General features: G+C 39.2%; 1 protein-coding gene and 1 long non-coding RNA gene across 5 annotated transcripts in view; one reads left to right on the plus strand and one right to left on the minus strand.

Moving 5' to 3' along the window:
* The window catches only part of LOC129143936 (uncharacterized), an 812,938-nt gene that overhangs the window by 318,963 nt on the left and 468,857 nt on the right, over nucleotides 1-25,118 (minus strand). The gene's annotated exons all lie outside the window — the stretch shown is intronic.
* Nucleotides 16,147-25,118, plus strand: part of PCSK1 (proprotein convertase subtilisin/kexin type 1) — a 42,472-nt gene continuing 33,500 nt past the window's right edge. For 2 of the 3 annotated variants that reach the window (XM_001134900.7, XM_024356553.3), the window contains exons 1-3: nucleotides 16,147-16,563; nucleotides 20,098-20,202; nucleotides 23,480-23,590. In XM_001134900.7, coding sequence (XP_001134900.1) covers nucleotides 16,384-16,563; nucleotides 20,098-20,202; nucleotides 23,480-23,590 — 396 coding nt within the window. In that variant the 5' untranslated portion in view covers nucleotides 16,147-16,383. Of the gene's footprint in view, nucleotides 16,564-17,051; nucleotides 17,344-20,097; nucleotides 20,203-23,479; nucleotides 23,591-25,118 lie in introns of those variants that run through there. The other variant, XM_003310651.6, reaches the window with a different exon arrangement.

The raw sequence follows: 25,118 nt of genomic DNA on the forward strand, positions 1-25,118 counted from the left end.
AGCATTAGAGCCAATTTAATTAGAATGTCACTGACAGGGCACCTCAGCTGATATCACATATATTAAAAATATATGTGATATATTTTACATACACCCAACTCCCACATGCTTGAGTAGACATCCAAGGGGTAACATATACTTTACTTTTCTATAAATAAATGTAATTTTTATTGTAACTCATGTTTCCTTCTAAAATCAGAAGCTTTGACCAAGTGTTCCCAAGTAAACCCAGTCAAATTATTCCTCAGTCATTTTCATTTTAAACTCAGGCAATTTTAGGGTTCTGCCCTTGTCTATTTTCTGCCCGTGAGTAACATTTAAATTCCACAGAGGGCTCATGCAGGCACGTGTGTGGATGTGTGTGAGTGTGTGGATGGGTATGTGGATGAGTGTGTGTGCACACGTGTGTGTGCTGGGTATATGTAGTCAGTGGCTATTCTGTGCCTTCTGCTGGCATCAGCTGCTATTTAACTTCCTAGCCTCTGGAAATTGGTCCTTATGCCCATGACTTCTGCTACTGCCTGAGGTCCTAACATGGGTTTAAGCTTCCTCAAGTCCACTGGTGCTCTCTCAGCCACATCCAAGTCCCCTAGGGCCTGCATGCTTTCAGCTGTCACTGTATCACTTGCAAGTCTGAGAGAAACTCAAAGCTGTGTCTCATGGCTTCTTACGCCTGGGCTCATTTTGTTTAATTCCTCCTTTGCCACCATGCTGTGCAGCACCTATCCAAGAGTGCTGCCACACTGAATTCTCTGATGGGAGCCAGGCATTCATGCCCTCTCCAGGTCTGTAATTTAACCAACATGCACCAGAATGATCATTTGGATGAATTGGGCATCTCTTCTAATTGGCCAGTGCTTGTGATTTTCTGTTTGTTGAGTACTTAGGATCCTACCTTTCCTCCCAAATCCCCCAAACGACAGGAAGCTCAGTCACCCTCTTTCTTCTCTAGATGTTGGTCTGATGAGGACAGAAACTGAAGTGGCATGCTCATATTCCACAGATGCTTTTTCTTCAAGGTAACTCTTTTTTTCTAGCCCAGGCAACCTTTATCCAGTCTCTAGGATACGGCAGCCTGACTCTTCATCTATTCTCTTTCCATTCCATTGCTTATGGCACAAACCTTATGCCTGACTTCCTTTGGGCTGGGCTTCTTGCTGCTCAAAAGAAACTGGATCTTGAATATCAATGACCTTGACTTTATAGATTTCCATCTCCACAGTGAGATTTAAATTTTATTTTTAGAGATTCAAAAGCTGAGCACTGACTGCTTATTTTCCTTTTGTGTTCTTGGCTTAAAACCCTGCATCCTCTCTGAAGCAATTCCTGCTGCTGACTGAGTAGGAAAGGAGCTTGGGGAACCCTGGTTAATATCTCAAAATTTCATCTTGCCACAAACATACAAGTGATGGGGCTGTCCAATCCCTCCTTTCTGCAAACACAGAAAAAAGCCCCAAAATTACAGAGACACAATTGGCCATGATATCCCTTAAAGCCATGTTAATGGTAGAGCAGTTTGCAATGTAATACACGGTTATGAAAAAATAGTTCTTGTACCACAATAAAGTCAAGTTATATTAACAATAAGAGTATAGGATTCTTATGTAGACCAAATGAGGGGTTTTCTCAGAAGGGTAATCTACGGAGTTCTGTGATTTTTTTTTTTTTTTTGGTACACTAAAAATTATTTGGCAGCTGTGCATGGTGGCTGATGCCTGTAATCGCAGCACTTTAAAGAGAGTCACTATATCATTTGGAAGTCTGAGCTTGAGCTGAGGAGTTTGAGAACAGCCTGGGTAACATAGAGAGACCCCGTCTCTACAAAAAATAAACAAAATTAGCCAGGAGTGGTGGCACATGCCTATGGTCCCAGCTACTCAGCAGGCTGAAGTGTGAGGATTGCTTGAGTCCTGGAGGTCGAGGCTGCAGTGAGCCCAGATCCGCCACTGCACTCCAGCCTGGGTGCCAGAGTAAGACCCTGCCTCAAAAGAAAAAGATTATTTTGCAGTTCTAAGTAGAACACTTCACCTCCATTACCCCCGGGTTTACCCAGATTCACACATACCATGGGATGGACATTGGGCTTCTTTTTGTTCAGAACCCAGCATCAAAAACAGCAGAAAAAAGAATGCCAGTGATCTGCAAAAAATGCACAAGACTGAGGAAATTTACAGGACAAGACCTGACTGGGAACTTAAAAATTCCAGAGTAAGCCATGGCATGCTCCCAAAATAGAAGAGTGGAACACTGAGAGAAGAGATAAGATTTTTTAAAATCTATGAAGAAACTGTATGAAGAGGAAAAGAGAGGTAAAGTTAGAAAAACAGGAACCATTTCAGATGACTGCCCATGGAGGTCTAGAATACATTCAAAAGGGACCCATTATGTGTCTGGGCAATGAGTCCAGTTCTTTTCTGCAGAGCAAGAAGATAAAGTTGCTACATAAAGCCTTTCTTTTTCTTTCTTTCATAGCTCACTACTGCCTTGAACTCCTGGCCTTAATGCCATCCTCCCACCTCAGCCTGTGTAGTAGCTGGGACCACAGGTACACACCACCATGCCCAGCTAAATTTTATATTTTGTGTAGAGATGGGATTTCACCACATTGCCTTTATTTTTTAATCTTCAACCAGTCTCACTCTGCATGTTTTGAATTTACCATCGTTAAGTCTGTATATATGCTCATTTTGGGGACCAATGGCCAAGGTGTTTCTTTAGAAAGAAAAGGAAGAGTTTCCTTCCTCCATGGGCATTGGTAAATGTTTTTATCATGGACATTAGGCTGTAAAGGGCAGACCGCAAGAACAGTGAAACCGATAACACTGTCTGCTACTCTAACACACATCCTAAGGACAGCTAGATGCACACTTTTTGAAATTTCAAAAAGAATTTTATACGGGTTACAGAAAAACGTTTCCTTTTATTTTACATGAATTGAATGATATCCCTCAAACTTTGCTTATTAACTGTATAAAACAGGCTGTGGCAGACCTGTCTATAGAGAACCACTAAATGCATATAAATGGAAAATTCCCAAAATTCAGGCTCACAATAAAGTTAAATCACATCAGTGTGTTACAATAAGAATCTCCAGACCCAGAACCCAGACAAAGACCCGGATGTCAGGCTTACTGACTAGGAGAATTATTACCTTACATGGTAGAATAAGTTATCTCTGGGCAATGAAACGGCCTGAAAAGCAGGAAAGAAAGTAAGCCTGACCACTCTTGTGGGCCTCTAAAGACCTGTCAGATATCTCACTTGCACAAGCTGCTGACCACTGTCTCATCTCTGCGAAGAAGTAGGAGAACACCAGAGCCCATGCTTGGTCAAATGCATCCTTGTCAATGTTGTTCTCTTACCCGTTTGATGCTTGATACAGCTTATGAACAGAATTCATTGCTGCCTGTAAGTTCTATTTCTTTTATTTAGAGTTCAGTGATAGTCTTCTCAAATCTGGGCCAATAACACTGTGACCTTGGGCAAATTGCTTAATCTCTAAACCCCAGTTTCCCCATCTATAAAATGGACAATAACAGTAGCTTCTTTATAGAATTTTTATGTGAGATTAAGTGAAATAATCCATTTAAGGTACTTAGCAGAAGGGTGAGGACAGAGAAATCGCTTCGTTTACTACTATTATTAATGCTATTAACCTATCACTTTCCACTTAATATACTGATATATTTCCATGTCAATAACTGTTCACTGGCATAATTTATAATGGTTGCATAGCTTTCCATTAAATGTGTTAAGTATACTTCAACTTATCAAGTAACGGGAGACACTTAGAGTGTATCTATTTGTTTGGCTACTATACTTTCAGGTAAAGTTGGTTGATTAAATATATGTGTCTCCTTTCATGCCCCACTAAAACCCCTCAAAAACTCAGAGAAGGGATTTTTTTATGGACATAAACTTATGAAATGGGGAGAACAGGAGTGGAAGCAATCACAAAAAATTATGAAAGCAAAAAAGCAAATAATTTAGCAGACCCAAGAAAATGAAATGTTAATCCAGCAGCAGGGAAAGCCAAGAACTAACTCTTTCTATGCCTCAGAATTCTCCATGACTTAGGAATTGGCAGGCACCAAACAGCTTGAAATTGGGATGAAAATAGATGGGAAAATAAAAAAGATTGCTTAAAGGTCTATTTCAGAAGCAATCTTCCCCAGCTTCTCTCATCACTTTTTATTGCCAGAAAACCATCCCTTTGTCACCCAGCAAAGAGACTGAAGGTGTTTTCCCCAGAGACACCAGGCACAGTTAAGTGTGGAGGCTTCACACTGAAACACAGAACTAAGTGAGGCACAGTGAGTGCAGTCCTCAGGGTTCTTGTCCTTTTCCTCTGGTGGCTGGCCCTTTTTGCTGAAGATTGCAGGTCAGGGAGTCTTCTCTCTGGAATCCAACTAACCCAAGAGCAAAGACTTAAAGACTCTGGCATTGAGGTTTTCTCAACTCTTCTATCTGGCCAGGCCATCCTGCAGCAAAACTCACAGTTGCCAGTTCCCATTTAAATGATTACGGATTTTCTTTTCTCGCTCTCAAATGTGATCTAGCAACATGGATAACTGGAAATTTGAGGAATGTCTTTACCATGAGAAAAGGGACTGAACCATAGGGGAAAAAACACCAAAGTGGTTACCTTATTTTTGCAGGAAAAAAAGCAAAAAATAAAAAAATAAATAAAACAAAACAAGCAAACAAATAAAACCCCCTAGCGTTAATATTCTCAGACATGAGAAGATATTATAACCATGAGAAAAGAACAGGAAGAAATTAAAAGGAACATTTATAAAATAAAAATGATATTTTAGAAATTAACAACATGATGGAGAAAATAATTCTAGTTGAGAAAAAATTTTCAGAAATTTTGGCATAAAGAAAAAATGTAAATAAGATAAAGAATAATTTTTATCTGTTATAGACAATGATTTGGTGGTAATATTTGAAGGAAAGAGGATATTTAAAATTACAGAAACCAGCAAATTGTACAGCTTGAGATAAAATGAGAGAATAATTCAATTTATAAAGTTCTTTAAACATCAAAACATAGAAAACAGTAAAACTTTAAGTGTCAGAACATCAAGGCAGGTAGCAAGTTCTCAAACACTAAATTAAATGAGTCTTACTTCCATCACCAATACAGTGAAAAATCTGTTACATGAGGCTTATTAGCAAGTCACGATCTCAATGCACCTATTTTTGATGAGAAGTGAAGGCATAACCTAGACTCACAGACTAGTGCAAAGAATGCCCCTTTATGTGAGTCAGTCCAGTTAGTCTTTACAAGCTCCATAAGGGGCAAGGTGGGGTGGACTCTCAACCCCTGTGGCTGCTTCTGTGACATCTCTGATTCAACCAAAAGAAATTGTTGACCAAACTTAATTTGCTTTTTCCTTCATTTCTTATATTGCTGTGATTCATTTGGAATGCCCTTAAGGTTCTATGTGTTATTAGATGCTGGAAATATTTTGACAAGATCAAGTATACCCTAGCAACATGAAATAGAGAATTGAGATAGTTAAGAAGAAATGCTAGACTAATATTTCACTTTCCCTAAAATATACATGTAGTTGAGACTAAAGTATTCTTAAAATTCTCTGCTTCATTTTACTTCTAGGGTTAATCTCTGTCCGTGACTTGCAGAAGGATATACAGCGTAGGCAATTGTTAAATAAATTTGATTCATGTATATCAATGATGCCCAATAGAATCACCTGGTGTGACCCATGCCACACCAATTAAATCACAATCTGTGGGCTTAGGGCCAGGACATCAGTGTTGTTTTCAAGATACTAAGTGCAGCAATAATCGATAACCACTGATAAAGTTACTTCAATGCCTATTTATACTTTTTAAATTCGGTGATTACAAAACATATACTTTCTTTGAAGCTATACAGATATAGTATCCAAATTGGTGATCACAATTGATTAGTTTAAGTAGCTTCATAATTGGCATGTGGCTTTCTTGACTAGGTTCCCAGAATCTAGATGTAATAGGTTGGGTGTTGGGGCAGGATGTAGAAACTGTTAACATTGTTCTTGGAGTGCCTGGCTGGCTTGAAGCAAAAGATTGATATACATAAGTTTTATTGGATTGTAAGAATAATGATCCTGTGTCTAGTTATGCATCTTCATAGGAAAGGTTTTAAAATATACTTTCAGGGCATTATATTTGAATCCAGCATTAATAAGCTCTGGAAACAAGAATGGGCTATTTTACTCTTGGTGAGAGGGCCAGAGCCTTACAGATGTATGCATGAGCAAAGGATCACCTGAACCTAATGATTATCTTCCTAATTGGCTCCTGGGAAGTTATGTATAAACATATTTTCATTGAGTCATTACTCTGTTTTTTTCCCCCAGGTTCAGTGGCATTTTCTCTGAAGAGATAATAATAGAGCTACCCTAACAGTGGAAAATAACCTCCAGTAGTCTATTAGAAATGGTTACAAAAAGAAGAAGGAGAAAAAAGAAAAGAATGAGAAGAAATGGAGGGGAAGACAAAGAGAATGAAGAGAATGATGGTGATGACAATAATAAAGAAGGAAGAGGAGGAAGTGGAGAAAAAGAAGCGGGAGGTAGATCAGGAGGAAGAAGAGGAGAAGAAGAAAGTGAAGCAGCAGCAACAGCAGCAGCAGTGGTAGGGTAAGGGCCAATGCCAGTTAAGGCTTTTCACAGCACTCCTTACGACCTCCAAGGGTACCTGTAGAAGTTTGTAGATTCCTAGGCCTCAGGCCATTCCAGAATCAGAATGGGAGGAGCGATGCTTAGGAAGCTGCATTTTAAACTACCTTGATACTTAATCCACGTAAGTATTATGCATAGTAAACCATTTGAAAATGATTGTCCTACAATACGTTGGGCATTAATGCCAGGGATACTGTCCATTTAACTCACGTAGTTTCGAAGTTCCTAGTCTTACCAAAGCAACAAATGGTAATAATATTTTAGGATAACATAAACCTAGAAACATAGGGCTTCTGAGTGTAATCTAAAATCATGGACAGTTCTCTTCAATGCAAAGCAAAGAAAATGGCAGAAGACAGACCAATCATAATGACAGCTAGATTTTATTGAGTACTTACTATGGGCTAAGCCATGTTCTCAGTGCTTTACATAATTTAGTCCATTCAAATCTCATAAATAGTATTATTTCCTCTGTTTCATGAGGAAGCTGAAGATTCAGGAGCTATTCCAGGTAACAGTGCTGGTAAGGGGTAGAGAGGACTCAAATACTTACCTGCTTAAAATATTAAACATCAAACCATTCCACATAAGTGGAAGGTAGAAGCACTACAGACCTGAGTTCTGGTGTTAGCTCTGTGAGATTATCTATGCAAACTGTGTTAGCCTTGCTTACCTGTGACTCAGTTTACTTGCCTGTGAAGTGGGAATGGTAATAATGGTGTAGTGAGAAGCCAATAGATGGAAATCCTTGTGAAAATTGTAAAGTACTGTATAAACATCAGTTATCATTATACTCCTACAATCATGGCTCTTGTAGGCTGGATCCAAACCTTCCCACAGGAAGCTGGGAAATGGAAATGAAGTCATTGTGTTACTACTCAATCACCCATAGGCATAATCACAGAAAGGCTATTTCTAATACCAGGAGGTGGGCAAGGTGGAGTAGCAAGCACATTATAAAAAAGTGCCCCTTTTGACTATTTTCTCTGTGTGCCTCATGATCTGACCTCTACTGATGTTGAATGTCAAACGTACTAATGCCTGCTTTCTTCATACTTTATACTTTTCCAGCATACTTAATAATACTGAGTTTACATAGTCCCTTCTTTTCTAAGGTGCCACTTTCAATAAATGTGTTTAGAGAGGGCAACTTTCTAGTCTTCCCAGAGCCCTTAAACCCATCGCTACTGATTCTCCACCAAGAAATCAGAAGCAAATTGCTCCAAGAGGAAGGATCAGGTTCTCAAGTCAGATGTATGAAGTTCACCCTGTGAGCCGTGGATAAACTACTTCATTTGCCTGCATTTTAGTGAACTGGAGTTAATAAAACTTGCTCTGGCTCTCTCAACGGGCTTATGGGAAAAGTCAATTGGGAATGTATAGAATTATGAGAGAAAGAAAAAAAAGAGGAAGGGGAACACACCAAAAATTAGTGAGTAGGAAAAAAGGGAGAAAGAGAGGTGAGAATTGAGTGCCAGAGCTAGTCAGTTTTACACTTTGAAATCATCTCTCTGTCCAAGATGCCTCCCTACTCCAGAATTTGACAAACTTGTGTAAGAAACTATTATGTAACTAGGGTGCTATTTTCTCAATAAAAATAACTATCATTTACTTGTACCAGACAATGTTGTAAGTATGTTATGTATAATAACTTCAACAGGTAAATTACTATTATACCCTCATTCCGTAAATGAGGAAACCAAAGCAAAGACATGTTCAAAATGTGTCTGGATGTTCCCAGCTAATAAGTGGCAGAGCTGAGAATCAAATCCAGGTGGTCTGTTTTGAGTCTGCTCTTATATCTGTGCTTAATGCTCTTTGAAATAGTGTTCATCCAGAGTTTGGGCACAGTTTATCAAATAGTGTCAGTTCTTCCATCGACTCTTAACTAGCCTTGCAAATAAAATTAAAGCCATTGCCTCTGCCTTTTCCAGCTGTAGAGCACTAGGAAAGTAGACGCTGGATCATCAACCATTGCACCCATGAAATACTTTCCCATACCTATTTCTTTCCTAGCTTTCTTAACGCCAAACCCTGACATTTCCCCCATGTGTATGTATGGCCCTACCCTAAATTATTGAGTAATTCTGACTGGAGAGTCAGAAGAACTTGAGTAGCCTTAAACGGACCCCCTCACCCTGCTGCCATTTATCCTACCCACCTCCCCCACCCACAAGTCCATCACTTTCCCAAGTCCATGGGCTTAGAAGAAACTTTTGCTACCTGCTCCTCTCCTTGGCATGTAACAACTCAGACCTGGCCAATACATGTTTGCTTGAGTTGGGGTACCCACTGGGCTTGCTGGTCTTAGCCTCTCTCTCTTGCTGTGAGTAAACAGCTACAGCTGCAGCGTGGCTAGGTCTGAACAGTAGAGGTACAAGTCTACAGCAGGGTCCAAGGAAAGAGCTAGAGACACGGATGCTCACAGGAGACATGCAGATACCATAACTGAGTGGAATAAGGCAGGCATAAGAGAGAAGCTCCAAACCCTCAATTCTCTCTGCTATTTTCCCCTTATAGAGTTAAGGATTTCTGAACTCCATTATAAGAAAAAAAAAAGGTGGGATAAACATAATTGCAGAAATTCATACTTTGTCTCAGTGTCTGAGAATTGTAGGGGTCACTGTTTCCAGACTAACATTTTCTAGTTTATAAAGAGAAGCCAGAAAACCAGATTTTTGTTAGCTATTTCCTGAGTTTCAGTGTCAGAAGCTTATTTAGAACTTTTAAAGTAATGTGCCGTGGGCCACTTCTGCTTTAGTACCTTTGTTTTCTCTTTCAGTTTTACTGATTGTACAATTTTTTGCCTGTCATAACTGGGATCAGGATTGGTCCCTCTTCTAACCATAATTAGGGACAATTGTTGAAGGTCTTCTTTCCTCTACTTGTTTACAACAGCTTCAAGGATTATATTATTTTAAACAACAAGCAGATTAATCCCTGTGTTCACTGGAGGGAGGTAAGAAACAAAGGGGAAGTTAGGATCAGTCCATTATTATTTATCCCTCAGTGGCACCTGCTAGAAAGCAACCCCGAGGTGACCAATTTCTTACAGTTGGTTCGGGGGTGTGAAGCCTCCACCTTTAACTGTGCCTGATGTCTCTGGGGAAAACACCCTCAGTCTCTTTGCTGGGTGACAAAGGAATAGTTTTCTGCAATAAAGAGTGATGAGGGAAGCTGGGGAAGATTGCTTTTGAAACAGACTTTAAAGCAATCTTTTTTTATGTTCCAACCTATTTGCATCCTAATGTCAAGTTATTTGGTGCCTGCTAATTCCTAAGTCATGGGGAATTCTGAGGCATAGAAAGGGTTAGTTCTTGGCTTTCCTTGCTGCTGGATTAACATTTTATTTTCTTGGGTCTGCTAAATTAGTTGCTTTTTTGCTTTCATAATTTTTTGTGATTGCTTCCACTCCTGTTCTCCCCATTTCATAAGTTTATGTCCTTAAAAAAATCCCTTCTTTGTAGTTTTTGAGGGGTTTTAGTGGGACATGAAAGGAGACACATATATTTAATCAACCAACTTTACCTGAAAGTATAGTAGCCAAACAAATAGATACACTCTAAGTGTCTCCCGTTACTTGATAAGTTGAAGTATACTTAACACATTTAATGGAAAGCTATGCAACCATTATAAATTATGCCAGTGAACAGTTATTGACATGGAAATATATCAGTATATTAAGTGGAAAGTGATAGGTTAATAGCATTAATAATAGTAGTAAACGAAGCGATTTCTCTGTCCTCACCCTTCTGCTAAGTATCTTAAATGGATTATTTCACTTAATCTCACAGAAAAATCTCCTGACATGTGGAATGAGAAGTTATGAATATCACAAACATAAATGTCTATGAAAGTAAAATTATTTTCATTTTCTCCAAAAATATAAATTTGGAGAGTATTACTACATTATGGCTCTCTGCATCATGAGTTTGTCAATAATTTTTACACCGAAATATTATTTTTCAAATAGTAACTTTACAGTGGAGAAATCTGGTTGATATGATACCATCTTAACCAATTGATCAGAGATAACATCACTAGTAATTAGACATATGGACACCATGTACCTCCTGATACAAGTCAATGAAAATGACAAAACATCACTTATTCCTACAAATGTTTAATCCCAGCCTAATCATTAGAAAACACCAGACAAACCAAAATTAAGGACCATAATATAAAATAACTGAATAGTACTCCTCAAAAGTTTTAAGGTTGTGAGAGACAAAGATAAAATATCCCAGTTTGGAGGAGACATAATAACCAAATGCAATAGGGAGTCTTAATTGAATACTGGACCATAAAAGAAGATATACTAATAGAACAGTTGGAAAAATATAAAGGTCTATAAATGAGTTAAGAATATTGTATCAATGTTAATGCTTTGGTTTAGCTAATAGTAATATGGTTACACAAGATGTAAACCCCTGGGAAAGCTGCATGAACGGTATACACAAGTTTTGTGTACTGTTTTTTCTTAATTTTCTGTAAATATAAAGTTATTTCAAAATAAAAAGTTGGAAAAATAAATTATCTTTTTTTAGTTGGCCAACTATACTATATTCTATTCTGGGTGCCACATTTAAAAAATTCTGTTGAAAGACCCTATCCGGACAATAGCAAGCAGAATGCCAAAGTGTTAAAAAGGTTGGGGATGTTTAACCTAGAGCAGAAAAAAGTTAGGCAAGATATAACAGTCTGCCTTCGAAGTATGAATTGCTATCATGTATAAAAGAGATTGAGACTTGTCAGTGTGGTACTAGAGGGCAAAATTAGCATGCTTGACTGGAGGTAGTAATGAGGAAAGGTTTTATAATATCATTATAAGGAAGGACTTTGTAACCATTTCAGCCAATCCAAACCAAAGAATGGGTTGCTTTGGGAGACCAGGAATTGCCTAACAACTTGTTAAAAAATATCACAGAGGAGTGTCATGTATACCAGGCATGTTAAGTAGATCAGTGTGTCTCAAACTTTAATTGCGTATGAATCACTACGGACTCATTAACAATGCAGATTCTGATTCAGTAGTTCTGGGGTGGGGGCTGAGGGTCTGCATTTCTAACAAGCTTCCAAGTGATGCCTATAATGCTGGTATGTGGACAAGACTTTGAGAAGCAAGGAGCTGTATAATATTCAAGGTCACTTTTCAACACTAAAGTCTATAATTCTCATAGAAAGACATACTTCAGGAGCAGAGACAGCAGTTATGCACTGAGATTTTAATACGAAAATGGCAATGTTTGAGAGCATAGAGGAAGCAAGAGCATTGCCTGCAAGCAGAAGCAGGGATGCTCTGAAACTTACTCAGTAAATGCATATTTTAAAAGAACCTGTTAAAGAAAGAACCTAAATACTTGTATATGGCCACATTTAATTATCCATTTTCATTAGAAAAGATCAATTATTTCTAGCAAGTGGAATTTATGGCACTCACTGCTTCCATTTTAATAATTCAATTCAATTCTACATTAAATTCAAGATTTTGTGTTTATCTAGTTCATTCAGCAAAAATCCTTCATAATTATTCATCCACCTCAAAGCCTTTGCAGTGTATAGACTTTGCTTTTTTTACTCTTTTACTTCCATTTCTATAGGTCAGAGCATCCCAACCAGTAGAATTAAAGATGTCCCTCAAGATATTTGGTCTCTAATCACTTGGGAAGGCCAGGTGAGTAGCTTGTTGCTGAGCTCTTGGAACTCAACCAAGTCGTATCCACCACCTTGATGCTGTATTTACTTCAGCAACCTGCTGCAAGCATGTCTATTTCCATCATGTGAAAAGTGTCTGTGGATCTGCTGGAGGAGTTCATACTCTAAGTACTTAATTAGCATAGCACACCCACCAAAATTTGGTCACGGGAGGAGATATCAAGAGAAAGTAATTCAGGGACTTCTGGCAGGTGTATCTTTAAGTGGTAACCCCAATATCAGTCTTTGTGTATACTAGATACTTTTCTCAATTTGTGGTAAAGTTGGTAGATGGTAACTTCTCTAAAAGGTGTGTGTATTTTCCAATTTACAATTTCAATATTATTTTGTCATACTTGACCTGTAAAATTTAGATGGATTCTGAATCTATATGCATTTTCATATAAAACTCCAATGATAAATATGTCAAGAAAATAAAAAGACTGCTCTATTATTTAAAATAGAATTTTGCAAAAAGTTTCATTGACAGCAGCTATTAAGAATATAAAAAGATCATTTGTCATTAAAATGTTTTAATTAGAAATGATATATAGCCTTTTTAAGCATAAAACTTCAGATAAAAACTTATATTGGTGAAAGCATATTCAGATTTCTCAATTTAAAGTTATTAATATGCAATTTAATGTATTGCCCAAAATGTTATATTTTATTTTGTTATCATAATTGTATCATGTAAAGAAAATGTTATGAATTTCTTCACCCAGCTCCATACAGATGTCTTCAAATTTCCTCCAGTTTACCCCAGTGTGCCACACAAATATTGTTATTTTCTATGTTGGAAAACACTGCTATAGGTAGGTTTGCCCCTATAATGTGTTCTGCTACCAAAAATCTTCTAGTTTAATTACAGACTAATTTGTTACACCTTTGAGTTAAGGGGCAGTTAATGTTACCCATAGCAAACAGGCAAGTCTACACGATAACTGGAAAATGTTAAGCCTACGTTATTTCCTTACCCATTCTTTAACATCTCTTGAAGATCTAGGAATATTATTCTGTTATTCTGTGGGTCTAGAAATGTTTTTCTTGGCCCAAATGGTTACACTGTGTCCACTTTGTGATAAATATTGGGTACATTGTTTAGTATGCCCAAGGGTATATGTTTTATTTCGTAGTAACAAAATGTTTAAAACATTTGTTTCCTAAGACTAAAGAGATATGGTGATCTATAGATCTCCTTTGAGCATATTCTTACTTCCTGCTCTTAATAGCTTCTTTTACTCTCCAAGAAACCTTAATGAATGCTTAGCTGCATCACTGGGCAGTTGTGAGCATCATGAAAGGCATGGCAATCACTTGATAACTTATAATGGAAACACGTCCTCTTAATTTCTGGAGTATCCGGTTTTCTATATAAATTAATCACATGAATCAAATGCTATTAAAACCAACTTAAGGGTGATAATTGGCTCTTCCAATTTATAATACGAAATATAACACTGATGGGCCTGGAGGTCACTACCATGATCTACAAATCAGGGTAGGACTAGCCCTTGAAACAAAAAGTTAAAATGGATTCTAAATCTACTTGCACCTCTAGTCTTGGCAGAAATTTATTTCTTCTGCATGCCAGAAGTTCTGGCAAAGAGGTTCATAGGATAAAAATCAGACAATAGCAGATTAACTTACTGATATCTGTATTGTGTGGATGAGGATATTATCTTCTTTTTGTGAGAGTTTACTTTGCCCTGTTAGGTATATAAACCAAATGTTTATTCCAGGCTTATATGGTGCTCCATTTAAGACAAATGCCTCATTAATGAGAGAGACACGGACCCTATTGCCAACACTCTGCCAAACTGATTTACTTGAACAATAATAAGAAAGGAACAAATATGTTCCTCCTCTGACACATCTACCATTATAAAACATTTGCCCTGGGCTTCTCTTGCCTTGCTAGTGCACAGTTAGTGTCTGTCTGCTGTGAGAATGAAACACCCTTGAGAGCTTGAGGCCACAACTCAGGCCGAGGTGTGAAGGGAAAAGAAGACAGCTTACCCAGCCATCAATATTCACACATGTGGATTTACAGAACAGACAACAAAGCTATCAATCAGAGCCCATTCCATTTCATCTCATGTGAGTTACATTATTGTAAAACACTTAACCATGTCACATGGCTTATTAACATTGGCATTTGATTTTGTAAAGATGCTTTATGTTTAAAGAAATTATGTAGTGCACATTTCTGCAAACGTGGAGGCAAATGAAAAAGTAGCACTACAGAGCCTGATCCTCCACCAAGTCTTGTCTCATTTGCTTCTTGTAAGGAATATCTCTTGCTTCCTTTCTCCACTTGTTCATATGCTTTCTTTCCAACCTTCTCCCCTTTCTTCTATTTCTACAGCATAGATCGCGCCCTCGGGCGGTTGGCTTTAAAAAAAAAAAGAAAGAAAGAAAAGAAAAGAAAAAAAACTTCCCAGGTGCAGCATACTCTCTCAATTCCACCTCCCGGCGATTTTACTTTTGGCCTGAGTCCAACACGTTCCCAAGAGCTGGACACAAGTTGTCACGATCATGAACCTAACCACACTCCCCGCTGCGGCCAATTTCCTATTTTGCTGTTCAAAAGAGGGAAGTGCACATATCAAAAGGAAAACAGCTTGGTGCTGGCCAGCTGCAGAAGGGTGGAGGTCTTTGGTGCTCAGGAGAGCAGCTCCTGCGGCAGTCCTGCATGTGTCGCTGTCCAGACCTCGGTGCTGAATACTAGGCACTGGTATCTCCCGCCAGGTTCAATCCCTCAGGGTTCGAATAGGCTCCACCATGGGAGACTGAACTCACTTCCCTAGGGTGAGGGGTGGAGAATTCATTTAGATGTTTGCTTGCTCTCCTCCCACAGGAAACCATTTTTCCACAAAGAGGCATTGTGCATTTTATGGGAAAGTAATGGCACAGCTCCAGTTCAGCACCAAAGTGAAGAGCTCTACTGAGGCACGATGGAAAGTCGAGGTAAATAAAAACTGCTCTTTCCCTCCCTGAATCAACACAACAGCTTTTGGGATCCTAGATCCCCTTGTTGACGAATTCTTAAAAATATGTTTTTTTTTTAAATCACACGATTAATCATTTTACTGATAAACACCCTAAAAGGTGGTGGTGGCGCTGGCTTTGCAATATCGGAGTATAACTACTGATATTGTTTTACTGAGGTTGAGAAACAAAGGGGAGGAGGGAAGTAAACTTGTAAACTAAGGTGGCTTGAATGGTTAAAAATTCATTTTTAAAAGTATTGCTTTAACATAGACATGCTCATTTTCTCAGACAATTTAGAACAGAATTGGGGCAGTGGTAGCTTCCCTTCTTCTCCTTACTCTCCTAGCCTCTCTCTTTGAAAGACCTAAGAGCCTTGTTCTTCATAGCAGGTGCTGATACCCAAAGGGCCATTATAAGAATCCTATAGCCTCCCCCCTCCCCGCCACACACATGAGATAATAAAGTAAATACAGAGAAAATGGATGGAAGGGAGGGAAAGCACTCCCAGCCTTTGATTCTTGGTAGCTATGTTCAAGTGGGGCACTTCTCTTTGAAAAGTGAAAATGTTTCTCACGGTACAGAATTTATGGGCAGACAAGGAGCAGACTTAACTGATCCCAGCAAACAGTTCCTTCCTTTTCCTAATCCCTGGCTGCTTATTTTAGCCGCTTCTCCGCCCCGCCGGGAATACCATTCAGATCTTAGTCCAGGTAGATCTGACGTCAAGAGATGGCTTTCGTCGATTTGACGTGTAAACACTCATTTCCATTCTGGCTGGGAAGGGCTGGGGCTCCACTCAGCCTGGAGACCGAAGCGCTTCACTGAGCGCTCGCCGCCGCCCAGCCTCTCCTCGCGCGCCTCCTAGCTCTTCGCAGAGCAACCAGGAGCCAGGAGTGGTCCAGAGCCCGAGGGTGGGAAGGGGGAGTCTGTCTGGCTTTTCTCCTATCTTGCTTCTTTTTCCTCTTCCCTTCCCACTCGTGTTCAAGCGAGTGAGTGAGCCATGGAGCGAAGAGCCTGGAGTCTGCAGTGCACTGCTTTCGTCCTGTTTTGCGCTTGGTGTGCACTGAACAGTGCAAAAGCGAAAAGGCAATTTGTCAATGAATGGGCAGCGGAGATCCCCGGGGGCCCGGAAGCAGCCTCGGCCATCGCCGAGGAGCTGGGCTATGACCTTTTGGGTCAGGTAAGAGTTTCCACTTTCAAGAAACTTTCTGGGGCCCCAGGGGACTGGCGGGACTGGAGCGCGGTCTTCCAAGTGGGAGCCCCAGGTTGCACTCTCCAGAGCCCAGAGTAGCAAAGAGCAAGGAGCTGCTCCAGCCCTCGCCCCTGTCGCGCTTGGAGAGAGAGAAAGCTTGCATTATTTACTGTTTGGGCTGGGCGCAGCCAAGCAGAAGGAAGCCGCTGCAGCTGGGTAGGGCTTATGCTTACTGTTGGCCGCTCTAGAATTGAAATCCGTTCCCGCGCGGTTTGGAAGAAAAATCCCTCCACGCTTGTTCAGGGAACTTGAGATACACTCAAGCTCTTACCAACCAAGTGCCCCCGGGAGAAGCAGTGCGCTCCATCCCCCGGGACTGAGGCGGTCTGCGTCAGGAGCCGGCTGTTGCCTTCTTTTCAATATGGCAGCATCAGATCCAAGTACTGATGCAAGGGGCTAAGCAGGCTTGGGGCTGTCCGCCCTGGCAGCCTGTAAGGGCACGCCCAGGGCATTGGAAGAGTGCCAGCTGCTGGGACTCGCGACCGGGAGGTTGGGAGGCCGCGGAGTAGCCTGGGAAGCTGGGGGGAGAAATGGTGGGTGAAAGACACGGGACCATCTATCCCCGCGACTCTCTAGGGAGCTCCGGCTTTTCACTGGGAACTTATAAAGTCCAAGCTTCATAACTTTGCCCGGCCAGTCCCACTGCAGGGTCGAGATGCCGAACTGACTATGGGGAAGGGATCTATTTCTTTCTTGTTCTTCAGCCAAGTACGTAATCGTTTTCCCGGGAATTTCAGCTTATTGTTGCCTGTCCAAGTGAAGGCTTGGTCGATAGGTAGCTGGTTGGAGGTGGGTGGGCGTCAAGACATTAAGTGGGAGACTGCTTATAGCTGAGCGATTCCGAGGGGACCCTAGGGAGTGTGACTTCTAGTCTAGAGCTTTCCTTTCCTTGGCTCAGAATCAAGCCCTCGCCCCCTGCTTGGGAAGTTGGTCTGCATTGAAGCGTGGGAGGAGGCAGTTGTAAAACATTTTGGCGCGTTTTTTCTGGAGGTGGTGGTTGAGACGCCGCTGGAGTCACGGATGAGTAATCGGCGGGGGCGTTGGCGATTCTGTAGACCGAACCCTCTGGGGAATTCGCTTGCTCTTGCTAGAGGCTTCATTCCCAACTTTATAAACCAAATTGTCTTTGAAATGCCCGAAAGAAAATCAATGCAGATTGGCTTCCTGGTGTCCCAGTAGCAGATGAGTCTTTTGCTTTTGGCCAGCCCTTGCCCTCGTGCCAGGCTCCGTGTTAGGGGCTGAGGAATAAGAGGAGGGAAAGAAACGCTCTCAAGTAATCAAGAATCTAGAGGAGACTAGCTTAGAGATAAATGATTGCAACTGATTGTAATTTGTGTAATAATAGAAGTTGTACTTGAAGTCTCAATATTCATTGGTTGAAGGAATGAAAGTAGTAGGGAATTTGGGAGGGGTGAATGAAAACTGCCCAAAGGAGAAAACATTTGCTCCGGGAAGAGGAGTCAGAGGTTGCCAGGAGAACGTAATGAGATCGGAGAAGACAGTCTAGGCATAGAAAACAGCTTGTGGGAAAACAGTGAGACATAATATAGTTTAGTAGTAAGTCTGGGAATTGCACGCAATTATTAGGAATTTTTGAGACCCAAAGAGGGTATGAGTAGCAGATGAAATTGTGCTGGTGGGTACTGTGGACATCATACAAATCATGTATGACCTATGGGGGTGGACACTGGGGATTTAATTGTGTATTCCTTGAGCAGCTACTGAAAGGCTAAATAGCACTGGTAGGAGGAGACTGGGGAAGACAGCAAAAACTAAATCTCCTTTCTTTTTCCCACCTGTTAGCTCTAGGCATGCATCTAAACCTAGACCATTCAATGTGAAAACTGCTTTTCAAAATAAATAAACATAAATCTTAATAGTAAAAAACAATACATCATCATTCTTGGGAGGATCTTTGGGTAAGGGATAGCATAGTCACAAAAGCATTAACAAATAGTGGGGGAAAACCATCTATATTTATATATGATTTACAATACTATCTTTCCTCTATCCATTTTTAGTTAAAATGGCATTACTAACAAAAGTTTTAAAACAAACAACAAAATTATTTTATTAGAATAATAATTCTTTGTAGAAGGCTGATAGCACGTTCCTGGTTCTGCTTATTTCTCTTTTTGTTTAATATTACTAAAATTACACTAATTTAGCATTACTATATTGGGTACCTTATTGCCTCAGGATAAAGCTTGGATTAAGGTAGTGACAAGAAGAAAAACCAGTTGACAGCAGAGAAAACAGAGCTAAGCACTGGTGATCTTTTTCTGCGGCTGCTGATTTCTCTACCCAGTTCCATCCACAGCTTATAGGAAGATTCACTGAGATTCAGGCTTGGAGCAGGGCCTAAGCTTCTCTATTTTAAAATTCTCTGGGCGATGAGAATCACCAATTTAAAGAACACGTTTCTTCTGTAATATACTGTTGCCAATTGTTTGTTTCTTAATTTTAAAAATGCAGGGTTACCTAGAGGATTTGGTAGCCTCAAATTTAGTACTGAGTAAAGGGAGACTAGCTCAAAAGAATAATGAATATAGTCCTAAATGAACCAAAGGTGTCAATAGATACCCGGAGAAGTATACACCCTCTAAAGTGGGACAACTGCCCTAAATGTAGCATGTTCTTTTCTGAAAGCCTTGAATTAGTGGAAAATCAAACGATCACTAATAGTGGCTAATAGCAATTTATCACTATGAATTAAATGGCTACATTTTATAACAACGATAATTTATTTTAGTGGAAAGTGGCACTGACCATAGATAGTATCCCAGGTGTTTGCCTGCTTACCACAAATAATTGTTCTTTGAACAGATATATTTGATTAAATGAGCATTTTAATATGATATTGTCACACATGAAAAACATGTATTTCCTCCAATGTGTGTAAAATAGAAGCATCACTAGCCTCCTACTGTGAGCTAATGAATATACTGTGAACTAAAGCAATAATATTCTGAGGGTCATCTTAAGACCTCTATCAGTGCCTTCTTCATGAAGAATGTGGATGGAGCTGGAGGCCATTATTGTTGGCAAACTAACACAGGAACAGAAAACCAAATACTGCATGTTCTCACTCATAAGTGAGAGCTAAATGATGAGAACACGTAAATACATAGAGGGGAACAACATATACTGGGGCCTTTTGGACGGTGGAGGGTGGGAGAAGAGAAGGGATCAGAAAAAAATAACTAATGGGTATTTGGCTTAATACCTGGGTGATGAAATAATCTGTACAAAAATACCCCGTGACACAAGTTTACCTGTGTAACAAACCTGTACTTGTACTGCGGAACTTAAAAGTTTAAAAAAAGAAAAAAAATATTAATTTCAGATACCAGGAATGGGCTTAATAAAAGTTGCCTATCTCTAAGTTAGCTGAGTTTTAAACTAGTCCATATATACTTGTTTGGGAACGTGGATATTTATTTTACTTCTTTCCTTTTATAGATTGGTTCACTTGAAAATCACTACTTATTCAAACATAAAAACCACCCCAGAAGGTCTCGAAGGAGTGCCTTTCATATCACTAAGAGATTATCTGATGATGATCGTGTAAGTGTTGTACATTTGTCTTCAAACCAATACTCTAACTTATCTGCTTTCTTTATGATTTCTAATAAAAACAGAAGCATTTTGCAAATGTGGTTCTTTTTTATTGTGACCAAGATTGTTTATCTGTATTATTTCTAATTTCTTTCCATAAAATTATAATGGCACATAATAATAACAAGATTGGGTTGAATTGGTTGAGCCAAAGTTAATTTTACACATATATACGCAGTTTAATTATATAATTACATATATATCTAAAGTTAATTTTATATGTACACTCACAAATTCAGTCTAAGAGCATGAAAGTGAATATTTAAAATGAGAGGGCAGCACTAATAAAAATGTTTGACAATACAGTCAATCAACAACGTTTTATTAGGTACCTATTATGTACCAAACACTTTAATACCAATGTGGGCTCAAAGAAATACATGGGCCTTACTTTCAATAACATTTCAGTATAACTGAAAAAAAAGTCTATTATTTCTATTTGGTTTTGCTGTATAAGGAGCTAGTGTTTATGAGAGAACTGTAAATCCATGTCTTCATGAGGCAAATGTTTCCATAAGTAATCTATTGTTGGATTCAAACCATCTGATCTCTTTTCATCCTAGTTTGTATCTTGGTTCAATGATTAGGTTACAGCAGAAATAAATATAGGTAAATAAGGTAGAGGCAGTTTGAATAGATAGCTAATGTACCTATTGATTTTGAAGTCTATTTTCAAGGTCAACAAACATATTAGAAAATGTTTACTATGTTGGGAGTATTGTAATTTTCATACAGTGTTGCCTTTTCTCAAAGAAATGCCATACTGGAAGAAATTTATCCTGATTCGCCTGATATCTGTGTACATAATTTTTGTTACCTAGGACACCCTGGAGAATTAGAATGAGAGATCCTCTTGGTGAGAGGATTAAAAACATCCTTTCAACTTCCCAGGGGGAAAATATATATCTATGTGACAGAAAGGTGATAGAACTGTTGAAAGTAGATGAAATTCATGAGGACTGTAAGATAATTTGCCCTTTTATTCATTCTGAAACTGATAGAATTTTTAAAAGAAGAAGAAAAAGACAAATTATGAGGGTGGGGAATGGGAATGGCCTGGGTCACCAGTGTTCGAATGTAAAAGAAACAACAACATCCTGACAATGCTGTATTAGGACCACGGACAGTGACCCTATAGCTCATCTACACCCACTGCTAGCTCTTTTTTGTCAAGTTATTGCTTGATGTGGGAGACCAAATCAGAGGCCCTGGACCTTATTACAGAAGTTTCTTGTCCACTGAGGTCTTCCCTTACTCACTTCAAGGGAGAGGGCTCATCGTGTGTGGGCTCTGAAAAGCAGAATAACTTATAGCACTCTGGCTAGGCTTAGTCCCCGGGCTAAGCAGAAGAGAGATTTCCTTCTTTGCCTAAATGCATGCCCAAACTGCATGCCCATTAATGCACATAGAACTCAAACTGACCTGCCTTCTCATTTTCATAGGAGAAAATTGGACAGAATAGAGCATACCTAACTGTTGTTCTTACTCAAAGTATCTCATGACAATGAAGATGGCCCATTCTACTCTTTATACATCCCCTTGATAGCTGATTTGGCGGGGGAGGGGTGGAATCTCAAGACATTATGAAAAAAAGCTAAGAATTCATTCTCCAGCACAGGTATAACTTTGTAAAAAATTAGCCCAAGAATAATTTTATTTTAGGAAACATTCTGGAACCATAGAAACTTGCATTGGAAGGTTGAATTAGATGATCTTCAATGCTCTTTCCAGATCAAAAGTATTATTTATAATTAAGTACATGATACCTATAATGCATAATAGAAAGACACTACCAATTTTCCTCTATACCATTCAGTCTGCTCTTCTAGAGATTAATACATGATTCTGAGTTAATGACATTAATCATAAAACTGTTTTCTACAATTGGATGTTTATCTGATCAGATGGCAGAGTGCCTCCTCTTATATCCCATTTCTAAAAAATTGCTCTTGGTTTTCATTTTATTGCTCTTTTTTGATGGAGGATAATATTCTTTCAAATCAGCCCTGTGAAATGCAGCAATAGTCTATCTTTACAAGTCTGTTAATAAAATCTCCAAGTGTAAGTGACCCTCTACCTCAAAGATTAGTACTTATTCCCTAGCAGTCAGCTTCCAGAGATCAACTCAGATGATAGGCAGCATTCCAAGCATTGAGGTATTTTAAGCCAAAACAATTAAGCTTGAAAATACAAGCACTTTAAAAATAAATCATAGTGACTAATTTCTAGCTTTCAGGTTCTTCCCATTATTTTTAATAGGTTTGCAGTATATTTTTAATTGAAAATTGAGGGCAGTCTTAGTGGATGGTTTTATCCTTCAGTTGCAAATTATTTTTCGGTTTTTATTTTTGGAGCTGATTCATGAGTACTCTCACATTAACAATATTCCACCACACACTGAATTGTCATCATGCATACAGCAGAAAAGATGTGTTTGGGGTAGGAAATAGTCATGTTGCCAAGAAAAATGAGAGTATAGAATTATCTCATAATGAATATAACTACAAGGCAGCCCCTCACTCTCTCAGGGCTTCAAGTATAATAGGATTATGCTGTAAATATGGGGCAGGTAATTTTCGTATTGTCAGATCTCTTTGCATAATACATGAGACTGAATTAATGGTAAGTGTGCGTGGTCAGTAGTGCTCATTCATCACCCAGGATCTGTGTCTCATATTAAATACTTTTAAGCAGAGGTCGAAGCACAGGGGAGGGAGTTTCAAATTTGCATGGATATAGCACCATTCTTACTTTATAAAATATTTGCAATTTCTACCTGTTGTATGTAAAGACAGAGAAATTAATCTATAAAAGCATTATAACAGCAGTCTCTTGGCTTGTTGACTCGATCCATAAAAGCAGACAAATTTTCAGCCATGGAGCCCTGAAACCTCAATATAAAAATGAGTATTATGGTCCATTTGCTGATGAAAGCAGACTGAACTTTTGCTTCCACTGTAACCACAATGTAAATAATTTAGGGAATTATCATTTCACTGAATGCTTCTCCTCCCCCTAAAGGTGCACTTTACTGTAATAGAGGAAATATTCATCTCCCCAGTGGGCAATCCCTTCTTCCCACTGAGGTGCCAGTTTAATCTGTAGTCAAATGAAAATATTGCAGAGCTGCCTGAACTCTGATGGGAAGGGTACTGGCGATAGTTAGAGGAAGTATACAGAGGTAGATATTTGACTTTTGATTTTCTTGCTATAAAAATCCTTGTAGGTGATATGGGCTGAACAACAGTATGAAAAAGAAAGAAGTAAACGTTCAGCTCTAAGGGACTCAGCACTAAATCTCTTCAATGATCCCATGTGGAATCAGCAATGGTACTTGGTAAGTACCTACAGAAGGACTGTGTGGGTGGGACCTGGGACCTGGCTTCTTTACGTTGTTACATTTGCAACATGGATTTTTTTTTTTTATGATGGAGAATTTCATAGGGAGCTATATTGTCTGGAGATTAGGGCTGATGGGACCTTCTTGATCTGCCTCTTCTGTTTTGCTGAGTAAGGATGTTGGAAACAGATATCTTTAGCTGCTGTGAAAAAAATAGGTTGTATTTTTTGTCTTCTTAAGTTTATTTGGGATAAATGCAGAAAAATAATATCTCGCAGGTTAGGGTTTCCAAAAACAGTACTTACGGCAAAAATCTCATTTGGTTAAAGTTATTCTTTAGAACCCTTTAAAGCACTCACAGAGTATGGTGAACATAATTTGGCATATACAACCCTGAATGACAATTCTTATATGACACAGATGAGAATCTCTGAAAGAGGTTAAAAGAAGGAACACAAGAAAAGTCCATTGCAAATGTCTAGACTTGCAAACCATTCTACCTTTAAGATAGTTACCAAATCCTTGAGCGGAGAAATTGTTAAGTGTTGCTGTCTACCTGCAGGGTGTCCTCTCTTCTGTTTAATGTTACGTCTGTATGGTAGTAGTATAGGCTAATAGAAGGACTTGTTGTTGAGAATTTTATAAAAGATTATTTCTCTTGAAAAACACAAGCTAAGACTTACATACTCTTGTTGCATAAGGGATAGAAAAGGGGATCAGTTTCTCTTGACCCTACATTTTCTTTCTTTCTTTCTTTTCTTTCTTTCTCTTTCTTTCTTTCTTTTCTTTCTTTCCCTTTCTTTCTTTCTTTCTTTCTTTCTATCTTTCTTTTTTTTTTTGACAGAGTTTTGCTCTTGTTGCCCAGGCTGGAGTGCAATGGCATGATCTCAGCTCACTGCAACCTCTGTCTCCTGGCTTCAAGCGATTCTCCTGCCTCAGCCTCTGGAGTAGCTTGGATTACAGATGCCCGCCACCATGCCCAGCTAATTTTTGTATTTTTAATAGAGATGGGGTTTTGTCACATTGGTCAGGCTGGTCTCGAACTCCTGACCTCAGGTGATCCACCCGCCTCAGCCTCCCAAAGTGCTGGGATTACAGGCATGAGCCACCGCACCTGACCTCTTGCCACTATCTTAAGTATTTGCTCATTGCAGCAGAAGAGACTTATCAGTTAACACTTGTGCATTTCCTGTGTGACAAACACTATTCTAAAATGTTTGATATGAATTAATTCATTTTGTTCTCATGATTGTCTGTGTTGTAGAAATAGTAATTATGCCCATTTAACAGATGGAAAAACAGAGATATTGGAAAGTAGAATAATTTGCCAAAATCCATGGCTGCTAGTGGTGGGACTATAATTCACGACTCCAGAGTCCATACTCTTAACAACTACAGTCTAAAATTGTTCCTGCAACTGACATAGAGGCCTTCTTCTCTGACTTTGGCCAACAATCTGTGTACAGTTCCAGCCTCCTGTGATTCAGCTTCATAGCAGCCTGGCAAATACTTGTCACCCCACCCC

The sequence above is a fragment of the Pan troglodytes genome, chromosome 4, assembly GCF_028858775.2.
Source record: "Pan troglodytes isolate AG18354 chromosome 4, NHGRI_mPanTro3-v2.0_pri, whole genome shotgun sequence".
Classification (NCBI taxonomy): Eukaryota; Metazoa; Chordata; class Mammalia; order Primates; family Hominidae; genus Pan; species Pan troglodytes.